At 35.8% G+C, this 16,877-nt stretch overlaps 1 protein-coding gene across 5 annotated transcripts in view; it reads right to left on the minus strand.

The window, feature by feature from the left end:
* The window catches only part of ELP4 (elongator acetyltransferase complex subunit 4), a 253,984-nt gene that overhangs the window by 79,655 nt on the left and 157,452 nt on the right, over positions 1–16,877 (minus strand). The window contains exon 10 of one of the 5 annotated variants that reach the window (XM_025452360.3): positions 6,784–7,523. The exons of the other annotated variants lie outside the window; for them this stretch is intronic. Within the exon in view, the coding sequence (XP_025308145.1) occupies positions 7,509–7,523 (15 nt within the window). The 3' untranslated portion in view covers positions 6,784–7,508. Of the gene's footprint in view, positions 1–6,783; positions 7,524–16,877 lie in introns of those variants that run through there. 5 annotated transcript variants of the gene reach the window in all.

Below are 16,877 nucleotides of genomic sequence, written 5' to 3' on the forward strand. Positions count from 1 at the left end.
CAGACACTTGACTGACTGAGCCATCCAGGCACCTCCAAAATATTCTTCAATAGACTATACCTGGTAAAATAAAGACTTTGACAAGTTGCTATCTTTAGTTGAATATCAAGGATATTAGACAGCATTCCTATGAACATGAATAGTAAGATTTACTTCATATGGTTATATATATGGAATGATATATACGAACTTACATGTGGCGCTAAATATTATATAGTGTTATGTATAAAATACGTCATTCTGAAAATTTGACATGCAGAATGTCAAACATTTGCAATGTTTAAGCATCACAAAGATTAATTTAATACATATTTCTTGCCTCTAGAGAACTTAATAGATGTTTTGATAATGGTGGCTTGTTTTTTTTTTATTCAAAGAATTTTAAAAAATAAGATATAACCATCATTATCATTTATTAAGATAGATAATAGACTCTAGTTGTAGAGAAATTTTAACCTTTATAATATTTTTTTGGATAAATTATTAAATTATCAAGTAGAAAGATTTTGCGCATGCATGTTTCAAGTAACAGTTCTTAAATCTATCTGTTTGCCTCAATATAAAGATCCTAACAATAAAGCAATTATGTATAGGTACATTTACATGGTGACTTGAAAAGTCTTAGTTTTTAGATATCAGTAAATAATCATTAAGTCATATATTACTCTATATTAAACAATTCTAGTGTTTTCTTTCATCTAAATTAGAATTTGTTTTAAGTACCAAAAACACGAGTTTTGTGTCTTCTACTTGAATCAACCACAAAAGGTTTTTAGGAGCTGAGAAGTATTTCTGTTTTCAAACAAATACAAAAATCCACCATGTAAGAACAGGATCCGAAATGATAAGACATAATTTGCTTTGATGCATTTATGATAAGATGATTGCACTGCAAACTAAATGTATTATTTTTTTAATACTCTATTAATATTGTAAACAGAACAAATGCACAGATGGCATAGGCCATAAAAATATAATTAAACTTCACAATATTGTTCCTATCAGATTTCAGAAGTGTGCTCTAGGTGAAATTAAAAGTGCTGAATATGTGAGGGCATATAATATTTAAAAATTTTAAGTTTTGGGACAAATACACAAAAGTTGACATATTTAACTATTTCACGTTATTTCTACTTCCCTCTATGTTCTTGGCCTTCATTTTCAAACAATTTGAGAATTATTTTAGGAGAAGGAATATTAACTAAAAGAAAAAAAATGAGTGTCCTAATACTTACTTTTCGATTAGAAAATACTTTGGTTTTCTTAAAAAATATAATGTGAAGTACTGGCACAGATTGCTACAGAGAAATCACAGGCTTGTTCCAGGACAGTCGGATAACAACCACAGATAAGATACAAGGTCCTTAGAGAAAAGGGATTGAAGAGACAAACTTCTGAGGTTCCTTTCTGTCTAGGTATTTTGCATTTCAGTAATGTGATAATAATAGAAACTAGGTATCTGCCTAAATCCTCTCATAAATGAAGCAGATTTTAAATCTATAAATTATGCTAAAGGTAGGATATGCATACTTTGAAAAACACTGTTTAAACTTTTTGTTGTTGTTGTTGTTGTTGAACCTTTTTGATCAATAGTAATTGCTTAAAACTAACAATCCCACAAGATGAATGAATAAGGAGACTATCTAATTCTGAAAGATGTTAGAATTGTTTCAAGCTCTCTGGGGATAGCTGGGCAATGAGGGTTGTTTTGCAGAAATACCAGCATGTAGCATGCTGGTCTTCTTTCTGTTTCCCTCATTTAGTGGGCTTGTTGACTAAGCCACTGGTGCAATGCCTGGAAAGCTGAAGGGGTCCAAAGAGACAAACACAGGGTCAGGGGATCCTTTTTGTGTGTCATGTTTAGCAAGTCAAGTAAACAAAGAGACTACAGGCAGTTACTATAAGATATAACCCATATATGCAACCCCAAAGACAGACAAGAAATGCAAGCAACAGATACAAAAATAACTGCAAAGTTTAAGTTTATTATTATTATTTTAGTAATCTCTATACCCATTGTGGGGCTTGAACTCACAACCCTGAGATCAAGAGCTGCATACTTCTCTGAAAGCCAGCCTGGTGCCCCTGCAATGTTTAATAAAAAGTGCTAGCACCTATAATTTCTCAAGTGCTTTCTATGCATTTTACTGTGTGCTAAGTGCTTTACATGAATAACATTCATTTTCCCAATAAAAATTTTTATGTTAACTACTCCTCGTAACAGCCTTTTGAATAGGTATTATTATCCTTATTTTATACATAAGAAAACTGAAGTTTAGAGCAGTTGAGTACCTTATGTAAGATCACATAACTAAAGAATATGGTGGAGTCAATTAAAAATACCTTTCAATAATTTTTTACAGTCAGAATATATACCTAACATAGAATGAAAATGTAACATATATTAAGTGAATAAACAGCATATATTATGGTTAAAGGCTAAATGCTGGGGGCAGCCCGGATGGCTCAGCGGTTTAGCGCCGCCTTCAGCCGAGGGTGTGATCCTGGAGACCCAGGATCGAGTCCCATGTCAGGCTCCCTGCGTGGAGCCTGCTTCTCCCTCTGCCTGTGTCTCTGCCTCTCTCTCTCCCTCTCTCTCTGCGTCTCTCAGGAATAAATAAATAAAATCTTAAAAAAAAAAAAAAGGCTAAATGCTGGCAAAAGCCCATGACAAGGAAGAAACACATACAGATGAAAATCTATATATGAGATTTTAAATACATATAGTGATAAAATATACAAAACATAAAATTTATCATTAAACATTTTTAAATGTATATTTCAGTGTCATTAAGGTACATTTCCACTGTTGTACCACTACTCATCTCTAGAACTTCCATATTATCCCAACTGAAATTCCATATACAGTAAATAAAAAATTGCCATTCCTCTCTTCTCCTACATATATTTTTAATTCAAGCCTAATTATAATTTTTTTTTAAAGATTATTTATTTATTCATGAAAGATAGAGAGGCAGAGACACAGGCAGAGGGAGAAGCAGGCTCCATGCAGGGAGACGGAGGCGGGGACTCAATCCCAGGACTCCATGATCACGCCCCGGGCCAAAGGCAGACGCTTAACCACTGAGCCACCCAGGCGTCCCTCAAGCCTAATTATTTAAATAAAATCTTAGAATGCTAGTGTTCAAAACCCTTCTGTCTTAACATGTTTATTATAACCCCAGACACCTGTTATGTAATTATGGGTGACTAAAGAAGTTTACTTGGGAAATGCAATTATAATTTTATTTACTAAATAAGAAAAATTTAGAAGAATAGACAGAAATATAATTATATATATATTATATAATAATAATTATAAATATATTATTTGCTTCCTACTGTGCTAACAGTTGATATTCAATCTAAAGGCATAAGTTGAAAGACATTAGAAGTTAATTAAGGCAATGGCATACTTTTACTCATAAGCAATCTTATTTTAATCATGTAGATATTTAAGTAGCAAGACTGTAACAATTCTTGGTTATTTCCAGAAAAATCTTTTAAAAGGATTTGAAGAATAAAAATATTAAGAGACAGAAGCAGCTTACTAAAAACCTACTTAAGCAACTGTGACAGTTTAAATAATAGCATGCAACCCTTGAAATGGACTTATCCATATTGGCTATATAACTGAAAATATCCCAAAATATTTCTTTTCCTGATAAGACAAGGACACTAAAAAGAGGAAAAGGAAATCCTTGAGTACAAAAGTGTTAACTATACAAAATAGTATAGGGAGAAACATGTTCGAGAGAAGTTTTTTTTTCTTTTTTTAATACAACAGTTCAAGTCAATGGCTATTTAAAACTTTAAAACAGGGGATCCCTGGGTGGCTCAGCGGTGTGGCTCCTGCCTTCGGCCCAGGGCGTGATCCTGGAGCCCCAGGGTCGAGTCCCATATGGGGCTCCCTGAATGGAGCCTGTTTCTCCCTCTGCCTGTGTCTCATGAATAAATAAATAAAATCTTTTAAAAAATAAATAAAACTTTAAAATACATTGGGCATGGGGATGTAATGTATGGCACAGGGAATGTATTCAATATATTGTAATTACTTTGTATGGTGATAGATGGTAACTAGACTAATTGTAGGGATCATTTCATAATGTATAAAAATAATGAATTACTATGATGTACACCTAAAACTAATAGGATATTGTATGTTATTATCCTTCAACATTTTAGGTCTTATTCAAGTGATTGGTAAATCAGAATCAGAAAAAAATAGTGACTGAAGCCCAAGTCTATGCTATAATTCTGTAGAGAGGAAGAAAATCTTACAGGGTAAGAGAGCTGGGAAGGGGATGAGAGGCAGAGAGAAGAGGAAAAAAAATGTACTCACTCCTACATTTATATCACCCTATTGGGAATAAGGGAGGAAAAGAAGAAGCTTTTCTATACTTCTTTGAGATGAATTTGAAAATTGCAACATGGAACATGCCCTCTAGGTGAAACCAATGATATGGATTTAAGGGCCATTTTATAAATCTAACACTTTCCTAAACGAATTCCCAAAGATCAGATTTTGAATACAAATGTCCCTATCTTCCTTCAGGAATCTGTCACACAAGGACTACTGGATTGGGAATCAGGAGACTTTGGTTCTGGACTTGGTTCTCCTACACTATGTGTGATATAGGAATACTTATCTGGGACTCTGATACCTTATAAAGATCTACTATCTTTATCTTCAATCCCTCCAAATCTAAAATACTGTGAATACCTTAACTCATTTGGTGGCAAAGCCTGAACTTTCATAAAGCTATTTATAGTTTTTATTAATCTGCCTTGTGTGAGTACTCATAAGTTTTACTGCAGAAATATTAATGTATTTGATTGAGATACTTAAATCACCTTTTAGACAAACATTTTAACTTGTTGAAATATTTTCAAACATAAATAAACATGCAAGAATAGAACAAAATTCTCATATCCTTCACAGTAGGTTCCCCAACTTTTAACACTTCACAACATTTGCTTCATCTTTCTTTAAATTATTTTCCTTTAAATATAGGTATACTTTAAAAAAATATAGGTATACTTCTCCAAATATATTTATATACCCATGATTAACCTTTTCTGAACGATTTAAGAATAATCGGCATATACGATTCCCATCACCCCTAAATATTCGGTGGGTATTTCCCAAGGAAGGACATTCTCTTACATAGTTCTCATGCAATTGTTAAAGTATGGAAATCAACACTGATATGACACTAGCACCAATCCACAGACCCCATTTTCATTTCTGTCAATTGCCCCAGCAATATCAGAATATCCATTCTCTTCTCATATTCTCAGTCCCTCCTTGCCTCTCAGGTTGACAGTTTTTCAAGAACACATGACTTTTACTGTAGGCTAAACATAAATGTAGGTCTACCTTCTTTTTCCTCCTGATCATGCTTTTTGGGCAGGGAAGACACTAAGATGATATTCTGTTCTTCTAGGGCTTCACATCTAGGTGATGTGCTATACATGATGTCGATCCACCTGTGATGGTCACCTGCCATGCTGTTCATCAGGTTTTCCACTGTAAAATCACCCTTTTTCTCTTTGTAACTGATTAGTAGTTTGTAAGGGCAATGTTCTCAGATTCTGTCAGTATTCTGACATCAAACCCATTGATCAACCTGAGCCTCCATTGAAAACTCCCAACTGAAGCAGACAAAGCAATGTCAAATAGTAATTTTCTATGTCATCATTGCTTTGATGTTTATTATTTGGTATTCTACTATAAAGAGGTTTCTCTTTTTATGTATCCGTCCATGTATGTATGTATGTATGTATCTGTAGCAGTATGGACGCATAGATTTCCATTCTACTCAGTGGGTTATCTTCTATTATTTACTTTGAAACTCAAGTTTCCCAGATTTGGTTAGAAGGGTCCTCTTCAAAGTGGCTTCTGTGCCTTTTCTTATGGACTCATCATTCTCTGAGTACCTCCCTATTTTTTTTGACAAAACTTCTAGTCTCATGTTACACTTTCTGTGCCTTACCCCTAGAATTAGCTATTTTGCCTGGAGGTACCTCCTTCCCTCCCTGCCTTTTTTTTTTTTTTAATTAGCAAGGGAAGATATTTAGAAATCAATATCTGGGTACTTGGGGTATTCCTTCAGTTGTTACTGTTTGTAAGCTTTCCTAAAGACAAAGCTAGGTAATATATCTATGTATATAAGACATAAAGACACATACATACACATACAGATACATCCATAATTATTTCTGTATGTATCTGTATGTGTGTGTACATGCAATTGTGATGTATACCTATGAGCATTTGTGTTTATTACGAAATTACCTTTTTCAAACACCAGGCAGTATTTTCTAGTATAGCAGTACTCTATGAAAAATTTTATTCACTATGTTCATCTGTTACATGGTCATATGTATTTTGATCTTAACCCCTTTTAGCCTCAGCCCTGTAAGATCAAGAAGTACTACTGGCCTTTTATTTTGCCTTCCTATTTTGCCTTGTCTCACTCCATTTCTACGACTGTATTAGTAAAGAAAATGTGGTTGCGGTCAGAGAATCAGGTAGAAAGAAATAAAGGAAAAATATAATTCAGACTATTTTATGAATACATCAATACAATTATATGTAGATAAATGTATATATTTTTGGTTCATTACTAACACAAAAGTAAAAAAAAAAAAAAGAAACCCCATAAATCACATGGGAAGAGTTTGAGGATATTTTAATTGTTTAAAATCTGTGCAAACATACAATATAGTTGAGAATAATATATAACTCACAGAAAGATAATGAGCTTATCTAAAATAGGCTTATATGACTAAAATTTATCATTTTAATACAAATGTGTATTTAAAGTTTCAAATTTAAGTATACTATGCATATTTTATACTGAATTAGACTAACAAACCACCCCCGCTACAGCTGGGAAGGTTAAACAACAGTATTCAAATCTGATTTAGATATAACAGCTGTTCAAATGCCAGGGCGTACTTTACTTGAAAATGTGGCCATTTAGTTCTGTTAAATATAAACTGCTGTTCTGGCTATGTTCATGCATTATTTTCCCTTAAAAGTTCTCAAAAAATTTATTTTCCCTGATACTCAAGTTTAAAGGGTCTTTTTCTTGAAATTAACTTTTTCTTTCTGAACTTTCTGAAAAAAATAAGTGGGACAATTCCCTTACCTCTTCTATTACTTGTACCCTAGTCACTTTATCAATTGCTCTAACCAATATAAAATATAATTAATAATTGGGAGAGTGGTACTGCTTTTGATGAGACCCGATTAGGTGCATTTAAATTCCTCATTTTTGACTGAAACAAGTTAAGACATTTTACACTGTAGACAATAATTCCATCATAGCTACCTACTACATGTGTTAAATTATAAGTTGTATAAGTACTATCTCAAGGCAGAAACAAAGAAACAAAATCCTAAAAATTCTCAAGAATAATCACAAGTACTTCATTTAAAGAATATCATCACCATTAAAAGTCCATGGGCTTATTTATGAATGAAGAAGTTGGCCCATTATTCAATTTCTTGGGACCTGGGGAAAAAACAAGATGATTTTTAAGAAATGATTTTCCAAGAGAAGTGTCTTTAACCTGATATCTTACGGAAAAAGTGACTTTCTCCTCCATTATACTTCAGAAACTGAGAAGAAAGCTCTGATACAGAGAAAACTTTCACTTCTGCAGGAAGAACACAAAAACTAGGCACAGAAAGTATTATCATCCTACTGGAAAGGGAAACAAAAAGTTTATAGGTAGATAACTCTTCCAAAGTCACATAGGAAGTCAGTGGCTGTTCTTCAACAAGAAGCCAGTCTAAGACTTACTCCATTCAATATGTTACCTCTTTTGAGGAAACGGGAGTCTTTGTCCTTCCCTTCCTTCCCCAGCTAGCTATAGGGCACTAGCCATGTGTCAGAACTCTGCTAGACCTTAGAGATTCAATGATGAACAAGACATTTGTGGTCTCCATATTTATGGAAGTGTAGAAGGGGATGGTAGAAGTAATTGCACTGCAGCATGGTAACTGCTTATGATAAGAGACAGTTAAGGATGCTGTGAGAGCACAAATGAGTGGTATCCAATCCAGACTTGGTGTGGATGGATCAGGGAAGGCCCAAAGGAGGCAGTGACATTTAAACCATAGCATGAAGGATAAATACAAGTTAAGCTGATTGGAGGAGCTGTTAAATGGAGAATTTCAATCTGAGGGAACACCGTGTGTGAATACATCTTTGAGGAACTGAAAGAATTTAAGTATAGCACAGGAAAATTCCTGCTCTGTTGACCCAGTCCTACTCCTGCTCCTTGGAAAAGCCAGAGTGGAAAATCAGGACCCATCATTCTACATAATTCCAAAAAGAGCAACGGAGCAAGAAGTAAATAGTCAATGTTTTGGGACAAGTAAGACACTTTACTGTGTCCTTGAAAATGGAAACCTATGGCTTTTTTTTTAATGCAAAGATGAGGCAACTTGGAAACTGTTCTTTAAATCAAAGAGTTTTCAAAATTCATTATTATAGTAGTAGGGCAACAGAGAGTAAGAAAGATATTCCATCATTGTAAGTACTATAATTTGTTTTAGATTTAATTTTTATTTTTAACCTTTTTAGTAGGCTCCATGCAGGGCTTGACCTCATGACCCTTAGATGAAGACCTGAGCTGAGATCAAGAGTCAGACGCTTAGCCGACTGAGCTACCCATTCACCCCAAAATTTTTTAGATTTCAGATCAAAGCACTGTATTGACCACAGAAACTTAGGCTGGTCACATTATACCTTTAAATTTTAGATGCATCATTGTTAGAATGAGGGAGCTGAAAAAGATGGTCTGTACCCTTCTTTCCTGCTTTAGTATTTGGGCTCTGTTAATAATAGAACCAACAGGATCATAGTATCAAAAATCTGCTCTTTGAGAGTACTGCATTCCTTCAAGTTACCATAGGAATACTTTTCTATTCAAGCAGAGCGGCTCCAATTTTGTTAGATTTCTTTGTTGGGTCTCTAATATGATTTCATAGAAAGAAAGGGTTTTATAGCCTACAAAATCTGAAAACGATTTGCTACATTGCATCAACCTCCAAAATTTAAATCCTTAATTACATAAAACATGGGAGCAATTTTCCTATTGGTCTGAATACAAGGCTAAATCTATGAGTCCTTGAATGATGTTTCAGTACTCTGAGATAAGATATGTATCATTTAGTAAGAGGCTGATTAAGGGATATAACGAATTCTATCACAATAATCAGCTTTTTGTTAGCTCAGGAAATCTAATTAGGAAAAATAGTATTATAAATATATTCCTAATTCAAAATTGTCATTATAAATATTGTACTCATTGCCCTAAATTTAGAAATAACAAAGAAACTTGTCCTTTGATTAAACAATTGTAAATATATGTACTGTTTTATTTGGTAAGGTTAAAAGAACATTGGCAGTTAGCAAAGTGTCCTAGATTTACTATGGACTATTTTTTTAAGCTTGATGATAAAATTGAGGCTTTATAAACGAGAAAATGATGTACTAAAAGCAAGACACTAAATCAATTTTAAACACCAAACACAATTTATGCCAGACTTTAAAACTCATCCACAAAACATTAATCTACACAAAGGCCAGAAGCTGAATGAAGCATAATTTGTGAAACTGATACCTTTCATCACAACCTCTAACTGAAAAGGTCATTAGATATATTATATCTAAGTGAGCAGCTTATCCCTGCTTCATTACTGATAATTAAGACAAGTAATATTTTCTTGACAGTAATGTGTCCGTTAACAGATATAGTCTAGTTTGCATAAAATAAGCATTAATTACCATAGTACTACCACAGATTAAAAAAAATTAAGTACCTGTATAACATGTCTTCATTATTTTTCCTTTAATTTCTTTAAAGAATTAACAGGCTCAGAAAACATACTGTACATATTAAGAAATTCATCTTTAGTCATGTTTTAAATTCATAAAGTACATAACAAAAAAGATGTTCTGAAAAAATGATCAATGAAAATGAAGGCACTATGACGGTATCATTTAAATTATCTGTACTAACTTGCTTTGTTGAACTACTGTAAATGTAGCTGCTCTTTAATGTTAAGACTCCTTCTTGGGGCGCCTGGGTGGTTCAGTCGGTTAAGCATCTGCCTTCAGCTCAGGTCATGGTCTTGGGGTTCTGGGATTAAGCCCTGCACTGGGCTCCCAGCTCAGCGAGGAGTCAGCTTCTCCTTTTTCCTCTGCCCTCCCCCCCACATCCACTTGTGCTGTCTCTCTCTCTCATAAGTAAATAAAATCTTAAAAAAAAAAATACTTTTTTCCTCAAATAGGCTTCATGCCCAGTATGGACTCCAATGCAGGGCTTGAACTCACAACCCTGAGATCAAGACCTGAGCTGAGATCAAGAGTCAGATGCTTAAGTGACTGAGCCACCCAGGTGCCCCTAATATTAAGACTTCTTAAATCTTAATGTAGGAAATTTAGGGAAGTATGAAATGGTATTCTGGTATTTGAAAGGATTAAAATTACTTCCAAAGTCTCTGCCTCAAAGCCAAGCCACAGAATTATATTAAAAAGGTTTTGAGTAAGAAAGCACATGAGAAAACCTGCTCAGTAAAGAACACATTAACTATTACTAGTAACGACTAATATTTACTATGTGTACCATGGACTTTACAGCATTTCTCTGTTTACCCTCACAGTCATTTCATGATGATAATATTATTATTGTCCCAATTTCACAGTCAAGGAAGAAGGTGAAGTAACTTGTCTACATTAACGTAACTAGTAAGTGGTGGGACAGGTCTGTCTGATAGACTTGAGAGTCTGCACTCTTTTAACTACTATACTACACATTCTTGCCAAACACTTAGTTGTTTCAAGCTAACCAGATATAATTTCTTTTTCTTTTTTAAAAGATGCATTTATTTATTTGAGAGAGAGTGTGTGGGGGTGGGGAGGGATGGAGGGAGAGGGAGAGAGTCCAAAGGGACTCTGCACTGAGTGGGGAGCCCAACTTAGGGCTTGATCTCATGAACCTTAGATCATGACCTGAGCCAAAATCATGAGTCGGATGCTTAACTGACTGAGCCACCCAGGTACCACAAGATAACATTTCTTAAGCATCTACTGGTGCAAAGAACTAGAAGTCAATGGGCTATTTGTTGAGAAGCCTGTGAGAAAACTGACACTTGAAAAGAAGTGAGAGGATTGCCTAGGTGGCACTGTCCGTTAAGTGACAGACTCTTGGTTTTGACTCAGGTCCTGATCTCAGGGTCATGAGATTGAGCCCTACGGTGGGCTCTGTGCTCACCGTGGAGTCTGCCTGGGACTCTCTCTCCCTCTCTCTCTGCCCCACCCCTACTTTGTACACACTCACTCTCTCAAATAAATTAAATCAGAAGAAGAAGAAGAAGAGGAGGAGGAGGAGGAGGAGGAGAAGGAGAAGTGAGAATGGGGACAGTAGTAGTAATTTACACTCTGAATTTTTTAACCAGGTGTCCTTCCAAGTTGGAGTCTACCAGGACAGCACTGAGTATATGGTTCATCCTTGCAAAAAATTGAGCAAAATTGAGCAAAAAATTGAGCAAAAATTGAGCAAAGTACTTAATCTCCTTGCATCTAAGTAGTTTAGTCAGTAAAATGATAATAAGAGACCTAACTTCAAAGTTGTGAGGATTAAATGAGTGAACACAAGGGAAGTGCTGAGAATAGTGTCTTGCTGATACTCTAGATTGTTATATTTTAGTACATATTTAGATCTCATTAAAGAAGGGGGATTCTTCAAGATTTTATTTATTTATGAGAGAAACAGAGAGAGAGAGAGAGGCAGAGACACAGTCAGAGGGAGAAGCAGGCTCCATGCAGGGAGCCCGATGTGGGACTCGATCCCAGGTCTCCAGGATCACACCCTGGGCTGAAGGCGGCGCTAAACCACTGAGCCACCCGGGCTGCCCATGAAGGGGGATTCTTCAAACTACACTTGCTCCTTGTCACCCAGATCCTGAAACTCATATTTTGAGAAGCCATGTTAAGCCACTAGTGTAAGTGTGTCATATCCCTCAGGATTGCTGGCGTGGAAAAAAAATGATGACATTATTAAGTGGGATATTACATATTTATACCTGTAAGAGCAGTTAGTTGGGGGCACAGTGGGGGTGTGTATGGAGGGTGGCAGTATGAAAACCTTCACCAAATTAATGCTCTAGAGGCAATGTGGTCAGGGGAGGTACTATGCTTTGGCAGTGCTCAGCAAAGGTTTTAAACAGATGTGTATTTGAATTCTGGCTCTGCTACTTACAGCCATGACACATGGGTAAGTTATTTAAGCTTTTTGGCCTCTCCTTTTACATTTACATGACAATAAGTGAAACAGAGCAACTGGCACAGTGGGTGACACATAATAAAGGTTAAAAGGTGAGGAACAGTGAGGTCAGGTAACTTTCCTAAGTTTATGTAATTATATTACACAACTAGTCAGTGAGAGAGTCTTCTGCTCTGTGCCATGAGGAGAGCAAAATAAATATATAAATACAGGTGATGAATATAAACCTAAATATATAGTTAGAGACATAAATATGGCTGAAAGGATGGATGGAATGGTGGATAGGTCCTGAAGTGACTAGCATAAGCAGGATAAGGATGAAAGGGTTTCAGTCACAGAAACATTTCAGACATGATTTAGCTGAGCAAAATAGCAATAGTATTGTCATAGCTGTGTGTCAGTTTGAAAAAGATGCCGTAAAGATAACTTTATTTAGAAATTTGATTCTCTAAAGTCCCCGATGATACAAGTGCCTGATTACATGTAAACACTATTATCTTTATTATTACCTTAGGTGGAAAATAACTGTTGTTCATATGGTTTTCTTATTATTTTATTTTTATTTTTATTTTATTTATTTTTTATTTATGATAGTCACAGAGAGAGAGAGAGAGAGAGGCAGAGACATAGGCAGAGGGAGAAGCATGCTCCATGCACCGGGAGCCCGACGTGGGATTTGATCCTGGGTCTCCAGGATCGCGCCCTGGGCCGAAGGCAGGCGCTAAACTGCTGTGCCACCCAGGGATCCCGTTTTCTTATTTTTAGACAAAGTTATAACCAGATAAGAATTTTATGGTCTTTGGCCAAAGGCAAAAATTCTAGGGCCATTTTCTTTAAAGAAATAAACAAGATCATAATAGGATGAGGATAGGAAGCTACTAGAATTATGCTTTCTCATTAATTCAGACTTTGTAATACTAAGGAGAAGAGGATATAGGTTGCATTAGGATAATTGTCTCACATATGAAGTTCTGTTTTACTTTTCTGCAGTCATAGATGCTCATTTAGTGCAAATAAACCACTGCAATATTCAAGATGCAAAATGTGTATTTTCTTTTTAGGAAAAAAAAGTAACTGGTTAATGAGCAGGCGTCATTTGAGTGTCTACCATGTGTGCCATCTCTCACGTGAAGGGAGAAGAGGCAGATGGATTAGACTGGTGAGGTCTCTTTCAATTTGCCACATCTTGAAAGGGAGGAAAACAGCTATGGCCCACATGCCAGCAATTCAGCCTCTAAATCTTGACTTTGTTATCCAGTAGCCATTTGATCTGTGTCAGGCTTCAGGTCTCTCACACGTAAAAACTGGCTAATCTATCTTGCAAGAATTGTTCTGAGGATTAAATGAGATAATGCTTGTGAAAGCACGTGGTGTTTTCTTTTCCATTCCTTTATGAGAGGAACAGTAGTATTTTGGGGGCCATTTCACAGGAACCACCAATATTCCTTTAGTATATAAAGGACTGTAGAGAGCAGAATTATTGCCTCTTAGTTGCCTTCTGGTTTCCATGAGCAAAGTAATGCTTCTTTGTGAGAGAAACCACCACCACAATGTAATCATTCAGGCCTTGTGGCAAGCCTTTGGAATATATTAATTTATTTAATCCTCTCAACTATGCTGTACAAGGTGCTGTTACTGTATCTAGCAGATGAAGAGACCCAGGCAGAGAGAAATTATTTGCCAAGCTCACACAGTTTCCAACAAGTCAGTTGTGGGAGAAACTCTCAAATGCAGACCATTGGACTGTAAAGCCTCCCTGAAGGTCACTAGAGCACACTATTTTAGAGGAAACAGAACATGCGATGTGACAGTAGTGGGTGTAGACTGCCTATTATGAGCACAGAGCTAGGCAGGGGCTTCCACTTGTGTAAGTCTCCCATCCTCCTTTCATCCTCCATTCTGACAAAGGCTTTAACACTAAGAGCAGTTAGGAAGGGGAAATAAGATGTAATATCTGAGTGGGTAAGCCGTTAGTTTCAAGTGGTAAGAACCTACTGGAGCTAAATGCATTCTCAGAGGATAAGAAGACACCAATTAATAATACTTGTATTAGTGTTCTAAATAAAGAATCTGTGCTTATAAGCTTCTCAAACTACCGAAGTGAACTCTGACCAAGGTCTTCATAGGCCATAGGAATTTGGTTCAGCATTTCATTCAGGGACAACGTTAACAAAATGCCATAAATTAGAGAAACCAAACATATTATTCTGTATCTAATTTATTGCTCTACCAGTAATAATAAAAGCTGCAAATAAGAAGTCTCTTCAGTTTTTTCCCTCCATCCCTCACAAATTTGATCTCTTTTTATGTAGACTCAAATTAATGTAACACGAATATAGAAGTTAGGGACTTTCATAATTTCTCTGTCTCTAGGCACTTGGGTATATGCTGTTTACTCTTTGTAAGTAAGTGAATATGCATGTTCATAAAAGAGCACTAACACTGGAAGTTCATTTTCTAGTAAAATATTACTAATTTTTCATCTACAGCATGAATGAAATATAACAAAATGATATTCTATTATGAAATTTCCTTTACTTCACTGTATCTGGTAAGACTTATGCGGAGGGGAGTGTCAAAAAAAGACCAGGAGACTGGAAGGAGAGAATGTCTGAAAGACTGGGTTTGTCTTTAGATTTTAGTTTAAATGCAACTACTTGGGTTATGACTTTCAAAGGTCAATTATTTTTGGCTAAATAAGTAGAAAATTGGTCCTGGTAAGCAGGCATGTATCTCCAGGCATGTATCTCCTGGGGGAGGTTTGGGGTGGGGGGAGGGAGAAACCATTGCACTGTACTACAGCAATGATACAATAATTTCACATTCATATATATAAACAGTATTAGCATAATACCATTCTTTGTAGGAAGAGATGTTAACATTTAGAGGGTTATAATTATTTTAGGAATAATGAATTTCTATAAGGCATCTGTTTTTTCCAAAGTATTTTGGTTAAAGCCTGATTTGCGTGAAAACATAAATAACCTCTTGCTCCAGACTGAGAGCATCAGCAAGCTTTAACAGATGGCCTCATTTAAAAATCATTTGTAAGATATCTCACATTTATCCAACACGCTGTCAACTTCTTCCTTTTATTCAATCATGATTTTACATATTTCTGTCATAAATATTTCTTAATCCTGTGCAATTATAGAGATCACACAATTTAGTATTTATACTTAATTTGGTTTGGGTCAACTCTGATCCTTTAAAACTTATGCCACTAACCAAAGTATTATAGAATCATTAATTATAGAAAAATATAAAGTTTAACATTAACTCACAAAAATGCAAACAAAAGCAACATTTTAATCAAGGAATAAGTGGGAAAAACAAAAGAATTGAAAAACTCCATTGTGCATCTTTCCCTGGCTCTTATTTTTTCTCTTATCTTTCATATTCAAGAACCTGGAACACAGTGGATACCTGCTGTCTCTATTTCTTCACCTCTCATTCACTTTTAAAAAAACTGCAAAACCCACTCAGTCTTTAACCAATTGCATGCAATCAAGGTTTTGTACCCCATATCCCTGAAATTTCTTGGCCAATGGCCACCCATGATTCTTATATTGCCAAATACAACCACTCAGTTAGTGACTTTCAATTCATTGCTCAAGGCATGTAGCATTCATTGTTCCTTATTCTCTCCTCAAAATTCCCTCCTCCTTCAGTTTCCATGAGACCACTCTTCAGGATTCTTTTCCATTCTCCTCTTCTAAATAAGCATGTTTTCTCCTCTTTCTTACTCTAAAGACTTCAACTACCAGCTATATAGCAATGATTCCCAAATCTATATCCCTGGCTCATATATCTCCCCTGAAGAAATTCGCACATCCAAATGTTCATAGGTTACTTCCACCTGCATGTCCGAAATTGCACCTTTTCTTAGACACTTGTCCCATCAAGTCACTCAAATCAGAAATTTGGGAACCATCTTAAACTCTTCTTCCCTCACCAAGTGACTAAGTTCAGTTGATCTTATATCTATCAGGTTCTTTTCTTAGTTTGGGTCATGATAGTAATGATAATGACCTAGATTCTTACAACATTTTTCTAACTGGACTCTGCCTTCAGTCTTGCCATCCACCCCAATTTATTTTTTCAGATTGTTGCCAGAGTGATATTTCCAAAACACAAGTCTGATTGGTATTCCTTGCATAAAACATTTACATTAAAAAAATTTTTTTTAAAAAAGATTTTATTTATTTACTCATGAGAGACACAGAGAGAGAAGCAGAGACATAGACAGAGGGAAAAGCAGGCTCCTTATGGGGAGCCCGATGTGGGATTCGATCCCAGGACCCCGGGATCACGACCTGAGCCAAAGGCAGATGCTCAACCACTGAGCCACCCAGGTGCCCCATGCATAAAATATTTAAATGGCTCCCCTTTACCCATGGGAGAGAATTAAAAAAATCATCTTTTCTGGAAATAACATTATGATCTGGCTCTCTCTTGGAAAAAAAGGGACTTCCTTTCCTTATCCATGTTTAAACTGAAGTCTTAGAACACCTAGGTGGCTCAGTGGTTGGGCATCTGCCTTTGGCTCAGGGTGTGATCTTGGAATCCCG

The sequence above is a fragment of the Canis lupus genome, chromosome 18, assembly GCF_003254725.2.
Source record: "Canis lupus dingo isolate Sandy chromosome 18, ASM325472v2, whole genome shotgun sequence".
NCBI classification, from domain to species: Eukaryota; Metazoa; Chordata; class Mammalia; order Carnivora; family Canidae; genus Canis; species Canis lupus.